The sequence below is a fragment of the Equus asinus genome, chromosome 10 (genome assembly GCF_041296235.1).
Source record: "Equus asinus isolate D_3611 breed Donkey chromosome 10, EquAss-T2T_v2, whole genome shotgun sequence".
Classification (NCBI taxonomy): Eukaryota; Metazoa; Chordata; class Mammalia; order Perissodactyla; family Equidae; genus Equus; species Equus asinus.
In genome coordinates, this window is record NC_091799.1 from 61,740,896 (window position 1) to 61,757,214 (window position 16,319).

Genomic DNA, 16,319 nt, shown 5'->3' on the forward strand with positions numbered 1-16,319 from the left:
GCTGCCTTCCTGGCCTAAATCGAGCTCATAATTAGTTTGTGATTACCTCCAGATACATCGATAGGCTTTCCTTCCCTGGCTAGGTGTCAATACACTTCTGAGCTCAGTACACACTTTTATGAGCTACAACTTGCCTGTCAGTCAAAAAGTTTTGCTCTTCTAAATTATTGCTTAAGTTGCAGAGTTCATTAAAAAAGAAAAAATGGGGGCTGGTCCCGTGGCCGAGTGGTTGAGTTCGTGCACTCCGCTGCAGGCGGCCCACTGTTTCATTGGTTTGAATCCTGGGTGCAGACATGGCACTGCTCATCGAACCACACTGAGGTGGCGTCCCACATGCCACAACTAGAAGGACCCACAACGAAGAATATACAACTGTGTACTGGGGGGCTTTGGGGAGAAAAAGGAAAAAATAAAATCTTTAAAAGTTGTTAAAAAAAAAAAAAGAAAAAATGTCACTTGGGGCTAGCCTCAAGAGCTATGGAAGTGACCTGCCCCTGTCAAAATGAGAGACTCATCTTACTCCAGGTTAAGCTTCGAGAAAAACAAAAAGCTCAGTTGCAGGTTTACTCATTCTCATCACCAGACTTTCCTGCTCTAACCTCTTGCAATAAAAATCCCCAACAGGCAGAATTTTAGCCGTAAGGCCAATTTCCAACTTTAAAACCCTCTGCTTAGCGGCAGACAGACATAAACACGTTAAGCCTCACTGGACTCATACCTGTTTAAAAGTTACTTGCATTCTATTTTTGCCCTACTGGGAAATTAAAGTGGCATGAAAATCAATGTTTCAGTTTGAAGGAAAGTAGGGTTGGATGACCAGACATTGATACGTTCCCTCCTGGATGAGACAGTTCGTCAAAGCACGCTTGGCTAAATAAATTCCAACAGGCCCAAATGAGTTGGGTGCAGGCATTAGCTGGAACAAGGAGCAAATCTTCCTGCTTATTAAAGATTTTTGGCTAATAAGACACTCTCTACTTGTTATAAGAAGAAAGAATTTGAGAGAAAATGTCGTCAGTACGTCTCAGTTTTGAATTTTATCCAAGTGCTTCAGACCATAAAGAGTCCTTCAAGCCAGACGTTCCACTGCCCGAAGTAAAAGCAGAGAAATTCAGGCCAACAGCTCTTTTAGCCCTTTTCTAGGGCATTCACCCCAAGGGCCCTAAAGCTCAGCCTCAGACAGCAGCAGGGGACTGTGGGAAAAGGTCAGGCTCTACAGCCAGATGGAATGGTTTGCACCACTTCACGGGACATCAGGGTCTGTACCACTTGGATGTTTGGAACAGAATGCAGTTTCTTCTGGAGGGGAAAGAGCTGACTTTAACCTGCTGTTTCAGATGTCACAGTCCTATGGAGATACTGGGATCAAAGCTTCACATTTAAGGAAATGATTATTTTCTCTCCTCTCCCCATTTTGCCAACTAACATACTGCTTCTCATCCTAAACCACACTAAAATAAAATGCTCTAAAGTCTGGTATGTTTCTCCCTTTTAAGCTCAGCCCAAATACGATAAAGTATTTGAAAAGTAAAAAAAAAAAAAGTATTGCTGCATATTTACCTCTTCGCCAACAGTTTACAAATCCAAAAAGGGTATTTTGGTAACAAGAAATAAGAGAGGCTGTGTTTGCCCTTATTTCTTCATTTTTAGCAGTGTGTGAGTTCAGGTTATGTTCGTATTCACAAAGAACTACATACCTCTTAAAAACACGAGAGAGAGAGAGAGAAATAGATAGATGACTCCTGGCTAAGGGGTGTGCCACAACACTGACGGAGTTTCAGAGACTTAAGAAGGTTGATGAAACTTGCACCAGATTCAATACACCTCAGTCACACACCTTTTCTAGCTTAAAAACTGCATAACTTTTTGTAAATGAAAAGGAAAGCTGGTAGTGGTAAGAGCTTTGTTTTGTTAAAAAAACAAAAAACCAAACAAACAAAAATCATTGGAAATTTCTAGGACTTTGAGGTTCTTTTTGAAAACTTATCTCTGTAATGGAGAGGCCTGGTAATGACCAACTTAACCAGTGTCGCATCAGCAGAGAGACAACGTGACACCACGTGCCTCCTGATTGGCTGCCCTGGCAAGAATGCAGCATCACCAATGGAGTCCTGTTGCCAAAAGTGCTAACCTGAATCTAGTCAGGAGGAAATAATTAGAACACCGCATGATAAGGGACATTCTACAAGAGACCTGTCTTGGATTCTTCAAAAAAGCCAATGACATGAAAAAAGGACTTTTCTAGATTAAAAAAATAAATGCCAAATGCAACATATAAACATTAGATAGATTTTGAATCATTAAACAACAGGGCATCATCTAAAAGACATTTTGGGGGCACTTGGGAAAACTGAGATACTGTTTATTAGACATTATTGCATTAATATTAATTTTCTTAGGTGTATAATGGTATTTGTGGATATGTAGAAAAATGCCATTCTTAGAGGAACGCTGAAGTTTTTGGGGGTAAAGTGTTATAATTTCTGTGGTGTCTATAACTTATTGTCAAGTGATTGAGCAAAAGTACATATATTCCATGTATGTACACACATATATATGGAGAAAGCAAATGTGGAAAAATGAAACAACTTGGTGAACTTAGATGAAGGGTATACTGGTGCTCATTACACTATTCCTTCAATGCTTCTGTGAATTAAAATTTTTTTTTTAAGTTGGGGGAGGAAAATCTTTTTGTTTTTCATGACATGTTATCACATCTTCCTTTCATCAGCTCTCCAACAACTTTTAAATTTCTACTCACTTGGGATTTCTAAGGTTTACAGAAGTAGAACCGAAGACCTTAGCAGGAGAGCCTTACGTTTTAATCCACGGCGTTAGGAATTCATTGTGAGAGGCTGGAGCTCTAGCATTTTCACAGTCTCACTGATTGATTTTGTGTGTCAGAGTAATTTTAAATAGCTCTGGGCATGGAATCACAGGGCTTCCCAGTTCCAGCGCAGTGCCATGTAATCTAAATAACCTCACCAAACTACGCTGTTTGAGAGCCCTTTTTAAGTGGCTCTCAGGTTATACCGTGGCAGCACCATCTCCGGTAGACAAGCTCCCTCCCCACAGCCTGCTGCTCCTGAACACACACTCTGTTAGAACCATTTTTTCTTGTATCGTGTTGGTAAGTTTGTAAAACTTGAATTGTAAAACTTCATGAGGTCAGTACCCCGTAGCAACCCCAGAATCTAGCACTGCGCTATGGCACAATACAGGAACCCAACAAATATTAGTTGACTGAGGAATAGGTAAAACAAAGATCTAAGTGAAGATTTTCCAGGGGACATAGTAAAAGCGAGCTTTATCATGTCGCGACCTGGCTTCTCTGGCACGAGCAGAGAGGGAGGAGGACTGACGATAAACACTTCAGAACATCATTGCTGGCCACAGGAGCTTTTGTCAGAGGGCTGGGAAAAGTCTCCACAATACAAAATCAACAGAAAAGAAGTCTGAAATGATCATTACCTTGCAGCAGGAGCCACAGTTCAACCAGAGGCCTGGCTGAGTTGTCCCTCTAAAACTTAGTATGTTTGCTATAAAGCTGCATTAACAAACAGAATTCTGCACATCAAGAATCACATTTTATGTCTTAATCGAGCACTGAAAAATTCAATGATTTTTTCTTCTGAGCTATTTACAAAGCCTATTTTAACCTTTAAGTTTAAAAAATTAACCAAACTCTTTTCCTGAGATAAATTTTTACTTTTTTTGCAGGTAGCTATTTTAGTAATATTTGCTATAACACTATAACGAAATCTATCAGGAATGGAAAGGATGAGTATTTTACCGTAGCTGGAAAACTGGAGCATGTTTGAGAATTTCTGATAAGAATAATGGGACTAAGTGCCTCAAATGAAAATAATTAAGTCAACAAAAAGAAATTCTTCTTCTTAGATCAGCCTTGAGGACTGAATAATAATGATAAAGAAATATTGTATTAAAGAAGTTTTTAGTCTCTAAACGAAAAGAGAAACTGAAAAGGTAACTAGGACTTGCACATGCAGCACTGCCACCTACTCAGCCAGCCAACGCCACAGCATGAAAGAAAACTTACCTTTCAAATGCACTGGGCAATTTCATGAACTCATTTCTTGTGGGGCAGAGAAAATAATCAGACAAATCAGTCAAATGTGAGGTATCTTTGGAAAATTTAATTTGGACCATATTTTCTTTCTCTTGCTGAAAACATCAAATATTTCCACACATTTTGGGTTCCACAGCTTACAAAGGGGCAGTGGGTTTCCCGCAGTTACATACTGTACCCAACTTTCTATAGAAAGATCAGACATTTCCAACCTTGCTTTGAATATTTCCTTAAAAATGCTTTAAAGGTTCCTTACAATAAATGGCAAGTAAAACAAAGTAAGGCTTTATTTTCTCCTTTTTCCCCTTTTTCGGTACTGCACGTTGGAGGAATAAGAATGGAAGACTTGTCACATCAGTGTTGGTACCCTGGGGACTGCTGGGCCCTCCTGGGTGCACCCACAGTGAGGCTGATGCCCTCCCGTCCTGAGGAACCCAAGATGGGCAAGTGCTGAACAGCCGGTCACGGCCACGCCACAGCACTGGGGGTCTGAGGGTGGCCCGGTGCATCTCGGTGCGCACAGGACTCCTGGCCTTTGGGAGTAACAAAGGAACTAGGACCAAAATACCACCAGAGGTCTTCCACCTGGTACTGCAGTACCACAGGTTCACTTCTGTAGGCCTTACAATGTGCATCGAAAGACTAAGTATAATTACTGAAAATGAAACGAGAAAAAAATCCCTTTACTAATTCTTGTATCAAATTACTAGAATGAAAATAAAAGCATCCGTCTGATAAAACATGTTTTCTATGTCAGATGAAAGCAACTCCTTTGCCAGAACTGTCTATTTGTCACTATTTATATATTTTTGCCTGGTGTACAATTTTCTTTAATTGCATCATCTGAACAGCTTTGTCATTTTTCAAACCTGTAGTTTCATTAGCTTAAAAAAGGAATAAGGCAGCCAAATTTAAGTAATTTTGGTTGCAGAAAAACATCTCAGGATTAACCTTCATCTTCTCAAGTGTTAAGAGCACATGATTAAAAGGTAATCAAACAGTTTCTTCTCTTAACAGGAAACTAAGCAGCTAGTGCCATCAAATCTATCTCTAGTAAACACAGGGCCCCTCGTAAATATAAAATTAAATTCTTTTGAGGATTTAGGTTTGTGAATTTAGTTATGTGGGATTTACATGTATTTGCTGAATTTTGTAGTAAAAAATGTGTTGTCTTGGCTTCTTTATTTTCATACGCAGGGGTTTCGTCGTCTCGGCAGGTGCTCACACACAGATGGCAGGCTGGGATCCTTGGATTGCTTCAGAAGGGGGGCAGCCACAGGGCATGTGCTCTCAGAAGCCCTGCAGAAACTCCTGGAGCTGGGTGACGATCTCTGTGTCCACCGTCTCCATGAGGGACTGGAAGCCCTGCTCTCCCAGGAGCTCCTGCTGAGCCTTGAGCTTCTCGTAGATGAACTGCTGCAGTGACACCGTGTGCACCGGGTCCTTCAGGGCCAGCTGTGGGGCAGAGAGGAGCCACAGTGTGTCAAAGAAGCAAAACACGTCCCTCTTAGATGTGACCACAATTCTTTGTAATCTTTTCCTCAGCAACAAAACCGCTTTTGCATCCCTTCTTATAAGGGATTCTCAAACAGCCTCATTGTGGGAAAGTTCGTCAAAGAAAATTTCATTCAATTAGTCTAACCTCAGTTCCCCAGGGCCTAGGAACATAACTTGTCTGATTAGCTGAATTTCTCAACAGCTGAAAGCTCACCCATGTAAAAAAGCATCAAAACCTGGCAGAAAGTATCCTAAAAGGAAGAGAACATGCTGAAGAGCATTTGCACACAACTCTCCAGGCTCTCCTCAGAAGGTGAGGCAGTCTACTCTGGCAGCTCAGTGATGCCCTCAGGACTGCCAGAGCACACTGCTTGCCCCACCATCCTATTTCCATTCCGGTACCTTCTTCTGGTTAAAAAAATAAAAAGATAAATAAAAATAAATAGATAAACAAGCATGTACTCCTCCTCCCCTATAGGGATATTTGGAAAACAAAAAAATTACAATTAAAAATAACACACAACTCCACTTCCTAAAGATAATACTACTAACATAACAAGAAAATATTTTGACTCTTTTGTCTTTCCGGTGCCTGTGGCACGTACATACACACATACATACATTCACAAGCAGTACTGTTCTTTGCATTTATATTATCACAAAAAAATTCTACTCTAACTTTAAGAATTCTGAATCTATTTATGTCATAATTTGTTTTGTTATAGGCACACTGAAGTGATCATGGTACAGTTTAAATACACTTTTAGCTATGATTTTGCTGAATAATCTCTCATAAACACTGTTCCACATTACTACATATACACAGCCTTTCCTCTGCATTTCAGATTCTTCCCTTAGGATATCTCTATCTCAGAAGAGTTACTAGACTAAAGAGCATGGACAATTTTATGACTTCTGATACATATTATCAAGTTGTTTTTCCTAGGGTTTGTACCAATTTAAAAGGTACAAGAGTTTTAGGCTTGTGATATTGTTGTTACCACTGGTGTTATCATTATTTAAATTCTTTATAACAGTGAAAAATAACACACCATTGCTTTAAGCTGTACATTTCTCTCATTATCAATAAAGCTGAACATCTGCAAGGTTTTAAATAAAGTGCATGAGCTTTTGTGCCCAATATGGCTACACAGAAAGACTTTTCTTTCCTTATTGATACTCGGTTTTATTCCAGGCAAATGAAGTAGCTGAACCACATCTGCTGTTTGAGCAATTAATGACCACGAATGGAAAACGTAACTGAGAGGCAGAGACATAGGTGGCATGAATTTGAAATTAAACCCCTTAGGTCACCATTCCAGAGTTACATGATAAATCCACGGGTAACTTCAATAGTTATTTCCCTGGAAGACGAACAGGACAAAGAACACCAAAGAGAAGTGACGACAGAAAGCCCAGCCCTATGTCCACAAGCCTGGAGATACCATCCTACAAAACGCATAGAAACAGAAGCTGAACATTTAAAAATATGTGCTCTTACGCAACAAGCAGTAATGTGTAATATTATTTTAATTACTAAGAAATAGACCTCGCACCAAAGAGGATGTGGACATTGTTGAAACACTGTGAATTATCTGTAACTAAAACCATCTGCTACAATATGAATGAAAAGCAGTTGAGCTTGAAATTGATGTTCAAGTTACTCCAACTACTGAAATGAAGCTGAAGTGTATAGCTTAAATGCTGTTTCAATCTGCTACAAGAAACTGTAAACAGTTAACTTATCTCATCTCTACACTTTAATTTCTAACAGAATAAAAAAGAAAATATCACCATACTAAAACCCAGCACATACGGCGTAACACTACATCAGTACAATACTTTTGAAAGTATATTGATCAGTCATGCGGAGATTAAAAGCATTAATCTCCTTTGGAAGGAGAGTTGTGGAGGGGAGAAGGAAGGAGAAAGACACACTCTCCAAGTACACACCTTAAAAAATCTTTTAAAAACATCAACTTTTCTTAGTTAAATAAACACGTTGGCAAATAAATGCCTATTTTGGCTTGTGGTAGACATTCATTAATCATAGCCGTCAATGCCTTCTTTTGAAGAGATATATGAAATATATTGACCAAACGATTCTCTAAAGAAGAATCATTGCTGCATATCCACTAAAAACCCAGAGGCCATTTCTTTGAATGTAATAGTGCCTTTAGTTACCAGAATTAAGAGACACTGAAGTCACTGACAGCTTTTGCAAAGAACTTAACTATTACTTTCACACAAATGCCCACCTAACATAAATAACTTAATTATCTCATTTAATGTGAAAAAATGCAGAATGCCTACCATGTTTACCAGGTGGTATGTTCTTGAGAAAATAATTACTTTTCTAATGTAGTAAGTAAATTATAATTAGGAAGATAAATCTGCTGTTGGAAAAAATATAGTGCAAAAGAAGGTGTGAAACAGACTTCTACTTCCAAAATAATATAGTAAAATGCTATTTCTAATTCTTTCAGCTCAATACAACTAAAACCCTTGGACATTATATATAACACAAACATAAGAAGACTCTAAAAGGTGGAGAGAAGAAGGCAGACTGACCAGGGACCCCAGCGCCCAAGGAACAACACGATGCTGAATGCTCTTGCTTTCCTCTTGCTTCATATATCCCAGATTTGGGGTTGGAGAAGCCAGCAACCTGGAAACACCAATGAGCACAGACCAAAAACCTCCAAAAAAAGTCTTATCTCTAGCCAAAGGACCAGGAAAGGAACCACAGAGCAGGACAGAAAACTTTTAGACAATATTTCAGCCAACACCACAAAATAAACTATGGCCCCAACCCCAATCATGATGGGCTGTTACAAGGATTCGACCCACCCACGCCACACTGGTGTCTGTGGAGACCCCTGGGGAGCCCAGACTCTCCCTTTCCTCACCCAGGAGGTATCAGTGGAGGCCTAGCGGGGAACTTGGCCTTCAACATCCACCTGGCAGTAACAAAGTGGCATACCCACTTCTCCTGACAGAGTAGTATCAAAAGAAGCCGGCTAAAACAGAAGATTTAAATGAGATTATGTCTCATAACATAATACTAAAAATGACTAAGTTTCAAAGGAAAATCACTTGTATCACCAAAGGCGGAGGGCGGGGGGGATGCAGGGGCAGAAGGAAAGTGGGTTTAATGATAAAAGGTCAACTTGAGGGGTCTCTGTGGTGACGAAAATGTTCTGCATCTTGACCCTTACTAATGTCAATATTCTGGTTGTGATGTTAGAGTTTTGCAAGACATTATCATTGGGGGACATGGAGAGCAACAGGTCACACATCAGAGAGCTGAGCAATCTGGCAAGCTCACTCACCAAGAATATACTCTGGGAGGCAAGGAGTTAACTCCAAAGGTGAATGATGAAAATAGTCTGGTACCTATTTGCCCAAACAAATTATTCACAGCAGAATCTTAAAAATCAGAAATTACTCTTCTTTTTCCACACATTTCTAACAAATATGATTATCTTTGCTTAGATGAGGTTTGCTTAGATGCACAAATTTGAGGAGATAAAAAACTACTACAGGAAAAACAAAGGCAGCAATATTGAGGCTCAGTTGACAATATAGAAATCTTGGAAATAATGGGAAGAGACAGACAACTATTCACACCAGACCCAGGCTTTATGCAATGTGTGTTATTCTGGATTGAGTCCTGTAACTAAGAGCATTACTGGAAAACTGGTGAAATCTAAATAAAGTCTGGAGTTTAGTTAATAATATACCAATGTTGGTTTCTCAGCTTTGATAAATGTACCACGGTAATGTACAATAGGGGAAATGGGCACAAGGGACTACTCTGTACTATCTTTGCTACTTTTCTATAAACCTAAAACTATTCCAAAATAAAAAGGTTGTCTGTCATACTATTTTAATTACTGCAGCTTCATAATATATTTTGAAATCAGGAAGTGTGACGCCTTTAGCTTTGTTCTTTTTCAAGACTCTTTTGGCTACTCAAGGTCTTCTGTGGTTCCGTATGAATTTTAGAATTGTGTTTTCTATTTTTGTAAGAAATGCCATTGGGATTTTGATAGGGATTGCACTAAATCTGTAGATTGCTTTCGGTAGTATGGACATCTTCCAATCCATGAACACAGATATCTTTCTGTTTGTTTACATTTTAATTTCTTTCATCAATGTTTTGTAGTTTTCAGCATACAAGTCATTCAGTTCCTTAGTTAAGTTTATGCCAAAGTTACTTCATTCTTTTTGATGCTAGTGCAAATAGGATGGTTTTCTTAATTTCTTTTTCAGATAGTTTATTAGCTTATAGAAACACAATTGATTTTTGTATTTTGATTTTTTATCCTGCAATTTTCTGAATTCGTTTATTAGTTTAAGTAGTTTTTTATGAAGTCTCTAGGGTATTCTATATATAAGATCATGTCATCTGCAGAGAGAGACAATTTTACTTTCATCTTTCTGATTTGGATGTCTTTTATTTCTTTTTCTCACCTAATTGCTCTGACTAGGATTTCCAGTACTATGTTGAATATAAAGAGGAATGGAGGGCCCAGCCCTGGTGGCCTGATGATTAAGTTCGGTGTGTTCTGCTTCGGCAGCCCAGGATCAGTTCCTGGGCACAGACCTATACCACTGGTCAGTGGCGATGCTGTGGTGGTGGCTCACATACAGAATAGAGGAAGACTGGCAATAGATGTTAGCTCAGGGCAAAGACTCCTCAGGAAAAAAAAAGAAAAAGAAAAAGAGCAATGGAACAGAATAGAGAGCCCACAAACAAATACGACACATACAGCCAACTGATCTTCAACAAGGGAGCCAAGAATATACAATGGGGAAAGAACAGTCTCTTCAACAGATGGTGCTGGGAAAACTGGACATCCTCATGCAAAAGAATGAAACCCTTCTTTTACACCACACACAAAAATCAACTCAAAATGAATGAAAGACTTACACATAAGACCTCAAACTGTAAAACTTCTAGAAGAAAACACAGGGAAAAGCTTGATGACATTGGCCTTGGCAATGATTTCATGGATATGACACCAAAAGCACAGTCAACAAAAGCAAAAATAGACAAGAGACTCTACAACAAACAAAATTTTAAAACACAGACTAGAAACTAAAAAAGTACATCCCTCTGTGGCCATTTGGTGTGAAAACAAGCTGCCCTGGACACCTCAACTGGCTTACACAACTGTTCAGTTACAGAATGTCTAAGCAGCAAGGCTGGCAAGTTCATTCTCAAAATGAGAAAAACCAATATCCCCAGGCTTTAAGTGACATCCAAGGTTGATTGTTCTCAAGTTAATGACATCAGTAGAACTAGAATACAGATTTCCAAATTCCTGGTTTTGTTCTCTTCCCATTACTTCCATATGCCTAACCCCTACTCTTGCCTTTCGAGGAAGTACATGATCATATAAGAAATACTTCCATTAAAATGGTTAAGATAAAATTAGGAATCTTACTATAGGTATCAGTTATTAGCAGAAGATAATTTCCCAGAATTCCTGACTCCAGGGCAATGCCAGATAAATGAAGTGCTAACAGCCTGACTCACTTCCAAGTCCACACATTGGATGTGAATAAGCAAGCAGTTTAGTATTCCTTGGTTCGGAAATTATTACTCCAAGACAGAATGGCTCTGGTCCCTCTGTCGGTAATTAGAGCCTCTGACACATGCTTCAACCTGTAAGGTGTTTAGTCTTTAAAGCTGGTACAAGATTGTGGCTCCTGGGGTGCTACTCACCAGGATGTATATTTCTTGTTCTTTGAGAGATTTTTATTCCTTAAAACTAAAAAATATTTCACTGCATTCATCAGCAATTTCACCCAGCAGGAATCTGGCCAAGGTGAATCTTTCATTTTCCTAGGTTATGTGGTATATCATGTCACTGTTCACTTTTTAAGCCTCCAAATACCCCATGATAATTTTTCAAAATTACTGTAAAGTTATCTCAGATAGAATTTTGCTAAAGAGAAAAAATTTCCTACCATAGAAAAATACAGATCTTAAGAATAATAATATACTTTCCATGAAACTTGGTAGATTATGTTTAAACACACTAGCTACGCAGAAGACCAAAAATCTTAAAGGAAAATTTGCCTACAACAATGTATTTAACCATGTGGTCTTCAAAAATTCCTTAGTTTGATTAAAATATCTTTGGTTTAAAATTCTCTTCTTTTTTGACCTCTAATTATTTCACTGTAGGTAACTGTCAACTTCTAAAATATATCTAAACATGTACATTTCTAACATCTTTGGGTATAAACTCTCCCAGCTCAGTGGCTTAACCAGGAGTTTGCAGTCCTGCAGATGCCAACCAGAACCCACCTCACCAGCAGGGCTTGGCAATGCGAATTCAGTCACTAGTTACACCCAGTGTGAAACTCAGATTCCAAGGAGCCACTTGAGACTTTTCATCATCACTGTTACGGCTGTCCTTTGAGGAATTTAGACTATAATTTCTATCTGCTGAGCCAGTAAGTAAAGGAGCTATTTTACACTGCTATGTCTAGAGAGACTGAGATCCGGACTGCATGAGAGACAAATGACAGCACACAAACATCCTGATGGACTAGAGGTCTAAGTTCGGTACACTCCGCTTCAGGAGCCCAGGTTCAGTTCCTGAGCATGGAACCACACCACCTGTCTGTCAGTAGCCATGCTGTGGCGGCATCTCACATGGAAGAACCAGAAGAACTTACAACTATACACAACTATGTACTGAGACTTTAGGGGGGAAAAAGGAAAAAAAAAAAAAGGAAGAAGACTAGAAACAGACGTTAGCTGAGGATGAATCTTCCCCTGCAAAAAAAGAAACAAACTTCTCCTAGCTTCTGATGTCCCCAAAAACCTCCAACTTGGCAGAAAATCCACTTTAAGAAAAATGACAGCACATACACATCTCAGTGACAAAAACTGAAATTCCAATTTAGCAATTAGCTTGTGACCTAGGTTTTCTGATATAATTCTTTTGTTTGATTTTGTTGAGGAAGATTGGCCCTGAGCTAACATCCGTGCCAGTCTTCCTCTATCTTATTTGTGAGGTGCTGCCAAAGTGTGGCTTGACAAGTGGTGCTAGGTCTGAGCTGGGATCTGAACCTGCAAACCCTGGGCCACTGAAGTGGAGCATGCGAACTTAACCACTATGCCACCAAGCCAGCCCCGATATACTTATTTTTCTCTCCAGCAGTCCTAGACCATTACTAGCTGGGTATTTTTACTCTAGCTTCAGTTTTATTCTGGTTATGCCTTTCATCATAAGGTGTTTCTAATCTTTGCAAAGTAAGCTTGAGAGAAATGCACAATTTAAACAATGAGCCTAAGTAATTATTTCAAGTCCAAATCGGAGCAACAGAACATCTGCTTATTTCTTCATATTTGTTTCAGTATGAAATGCTCTTCATCAGAGTACTTAAACAGTAATCAAAATATTAAATTTTACATTTACTAAACTACAACCACAAGCAAGGCACAGGCTAGGTCCTTCACATATTATTTCATTTCAAACTCACACTAAGGAATCCTAAGGAGGAAATGGAACCATCAGCAATATAACATTAACTTTCAAGTCTTATCACTTAAGAAACACACTTTGTAAGGCTATATTGGGTGACCACGTACAGTGTCAATGAGCAATAATACTTTGAAAGGAATCTTTTTTTTCTGAGCAGTAGGTTTCAACAGTGGGCTTAAACATTTGGTAAACCATGATGTAAGCAGATGTGCTGTCATCCAGGCTTTATTGTTCCATTTATGGAGCACAGACAGAGTAGATCTGGCAGAATGCTTACCGGCCCTCGGATTTTCAGAATGGTAAATGAGCACTGGCTTCAACTTAAAGTCACCGGCTGCATTAGCCCCTAACAAGAGAGTCAGCCTATCCTTTGAAGCTCTGAAGCCAGGCATTGACTTCTCTCTAGCTGTGAAAGTCCTAGATGGCATCTTCTTCCAATATGAGATGGTTTCGTCTACATTGAAAATCTATTGTTTAGTGTGGCCACCTTCATGAATTACCTTAGCCATTCTGGAGAACTCGCTGCAGCTTCTACAGCAGCACTGGCTGCTCCACCTTGTGCTTTTATGTTATGGAGCCAGATTCTTTCCTTAAACCTCAGAAGCCAACCTCTGCCAGCTTCAGTTTTCTTCTGCAACTTCCTCACCTCTCTCAGACTTCAGAGAACTGATGAGAGTTAGGGCCTTGCTCTGGATTAGGCTTTGGCTTAAAGGAATGTTGTGGCTGGTTTGACCTTCTATCCAGACCACTAAAACTTTCTCCAAATCAGCAATAAAGCTTTTTTGCTTTCTTATCATTTTTGTGTTCACTGGAGCAGCACTTTTGATTTCCTTCAAGAACTTTCCTTTGCATTCACAGCTTGGCTGTTAGGGGCAAGAGGCCTAGCTTTCAGCCTGTCTCACCTTTCAACATGCCTTCCTCACTAAGCTTCATCATTTCTAGCTTCTGATTTAAAGTGAGAGACATGTGACTCTTGCTTTTGCTTGAACACTTAGAGGCCACTGCAGGGTTATTAATTAGCCTAATTTCAATATTGTTGTGTCCCAGGGGACAGGGAGGCCTAAGGAGAGGAAGAGAGACCAGGAAACAGCCAGTCAGTGGAGCAGTCAGAACACACACAACACTCATCAATTAAGTTCACCATCCTATACGTGACACACTATCACCAAACCTTCTTACTTTTCTTCCTAGGTAGACAAATAGAGCACATTTCCCAGTCAACGGAATGTGAGCAGAAAAGATACATGTCACTGCCCAGTCTGACTCTTAAACTACTCCTATTCATTCTTGTTCCTGCCTTCCAATTAGACAGAAGCCAAGATGGCTTCAATACATCTGGATCACCCCTGAACGACTGTGAATTACACACCCACTCCTAACCCTCTCCTTTTTGTGCTTTTCCTGAGAAAGAAATAAACAATTACATTAAGCTGAGATTCCAGTAGTCTGTTAGAGAAGATGGCATTCTCTGGCATTTAGATCATTCACTATCTAGTGGTATGTTTGTGCTTAGTTTCAAACAGCTATTTTTTTAGATCATCTTAAAGGCATACTATTCTATTCCTATTTCACCAAGAAATTTTACCAGGAACAAATGCTGAATTTAACACTGGATTTAATTTGCTAATGGTGATTCATATTTTTGCAACTATTTTTATAAATAAAAAAGCTTACTATTTTCTTTTTTATTGTGTTCCTTACAGTTCCCACAGTTTTCTAGGTTCTAGAATAGTTGAGCTAGCATAGCATTATCTGTTCCTTAAAATTTGACAGCATAAAAGGAGGGATTTCATTTTCCTTTCAGGAAGGAATTAAGGGGAAAAAAAGGAGAAAGAAAGAAGAAATAAGGGAGAGAGGGAAGTCAGCCGAAAGGATGTCATTAGTAAAATTAAATGGATTGGACTACTTATTTTTTTTTTTTAAAAGATTTTATTTTTTCCTTTTTCTCCCCAAAGCCCCCCAGTACATAGTTGTATATTCTTCGTTGTGGGTCCTTCTAGTTGTGGCATGTGGGATGCTGCCTCAGCGTGGTTTGATGAGCAGTGCCATGTCCGTGCCCAGGATTCGAACCAACGAAACAGTGGGCCGCCTGCAGCGGAGCGCACGGACTTAACCACTCGGCCACAGGGCCAGCCCCAGGACTACTTATTTTTTAAAAAAAATTGATAGTATATGCCAGTAAAACTGCTTGTAAAATGAGCAAATAAGAAACATTACTGAGGGAGGATTTTTTTTTTTTTTTTTGGAGGAGTGGGGAGGCAATTTAAAACGTTTCTTCCATGGTTATAAACCTATTTCTACCTGATCCTACATTGGTTTTTATGTTTTCTATTTTTCAGTAATTTACACTTTTTAAAAAAATTGTCCATTCTGGGGGTCAGCCCAGTGGCATAGCGGTTAAGTTCTTGTGCTCTGCTTCGGCAGCCCAGGGTTTGCTGGTTCGCATCCCAGGCGCAGACCTACCCACTGCTTATCAAGCCATGCTGTGGCAGACATCCTATATATAAAATAGAGGAAGATGGGCACAGATGTTAGCTCAGGGCCAATCTTCCTCAGCAAAAAGAGGAGGATTGGTGGCAGATGTTAGCTCAGGGCTAATCTTCCTCAAAAAAAAAAAAAAAAATTGTCCATTCTGACAAGATTTACCCTTGATTAGCCAAAAGTTGCATGTATAATCCCTGAAGTTATATTCTATGTGTCTTTATCCCTAATACTGTACACTTCTATTCATTCCCCCACCCCGTGGTAGTGGGACACCAGAGTAGGGGCTTATGGAGGTCAGGTAAGCCACGGCGTTTGAGCTCAGGTCCATCTCACAATGGGCCTGGTGGGTTGCCCATCCTGTGGGTATTTCCAAGTTTCAGAATGCATAACTGAAATAAACAGACTTAGTATCTGGCAGAATCACCACATGGGGTTCTAGGTTTCCTAAGGTTGACTTTTTTTCTTTAACTCATATCTTGAAACGAGTTCTGAGTTCATTAATTTTCATTCTTTCGTGTTTGATAATACAATCACTTAAGGCTATGAATAATTTAGTTGTACTCATATGTTTTTATGTGTAACAATCTCATTGTGGTATGTCACCTAAGACTAAATTGCAAGCTTCTTCTTTAAAATACTGTTTCAAAAACTTGACATGACCAATATTTTTCTCAATCTTTGTTTAATTTCTGGTTTAACTTCATTGTAGTCAGAGAATATGACCTGTACTATTTCTACTC

The 16,319-nt window shown here is 39.3% G+C and overlaps 1 protein-coding gene across 1 annotated transcript in view; it reads right to left on the reverse strand.

Annotated features, from left to right (window-relative positions):
• Window positions 1-4,137: 4,137 nt before the first annotated feature.
• The window catches only part of IPO11 (importin 11), a 224,076-nt gene continuing 211,894 nt past the window's right edge, over window positions 4,138-16,319 (reverse strand). The window contains exon 30 of the mRNA XM_014848523.3: window positions 4,138-5,545. Coding sequence (XP_014704009.1) covers window positions 5,381-5,545 — 165 coding nt within the window. The 3' untranslated portion in view covers window positions 4,138-5,380. The remainder of the gene's footprint in view (window positions 5,546-16,319) is intronic.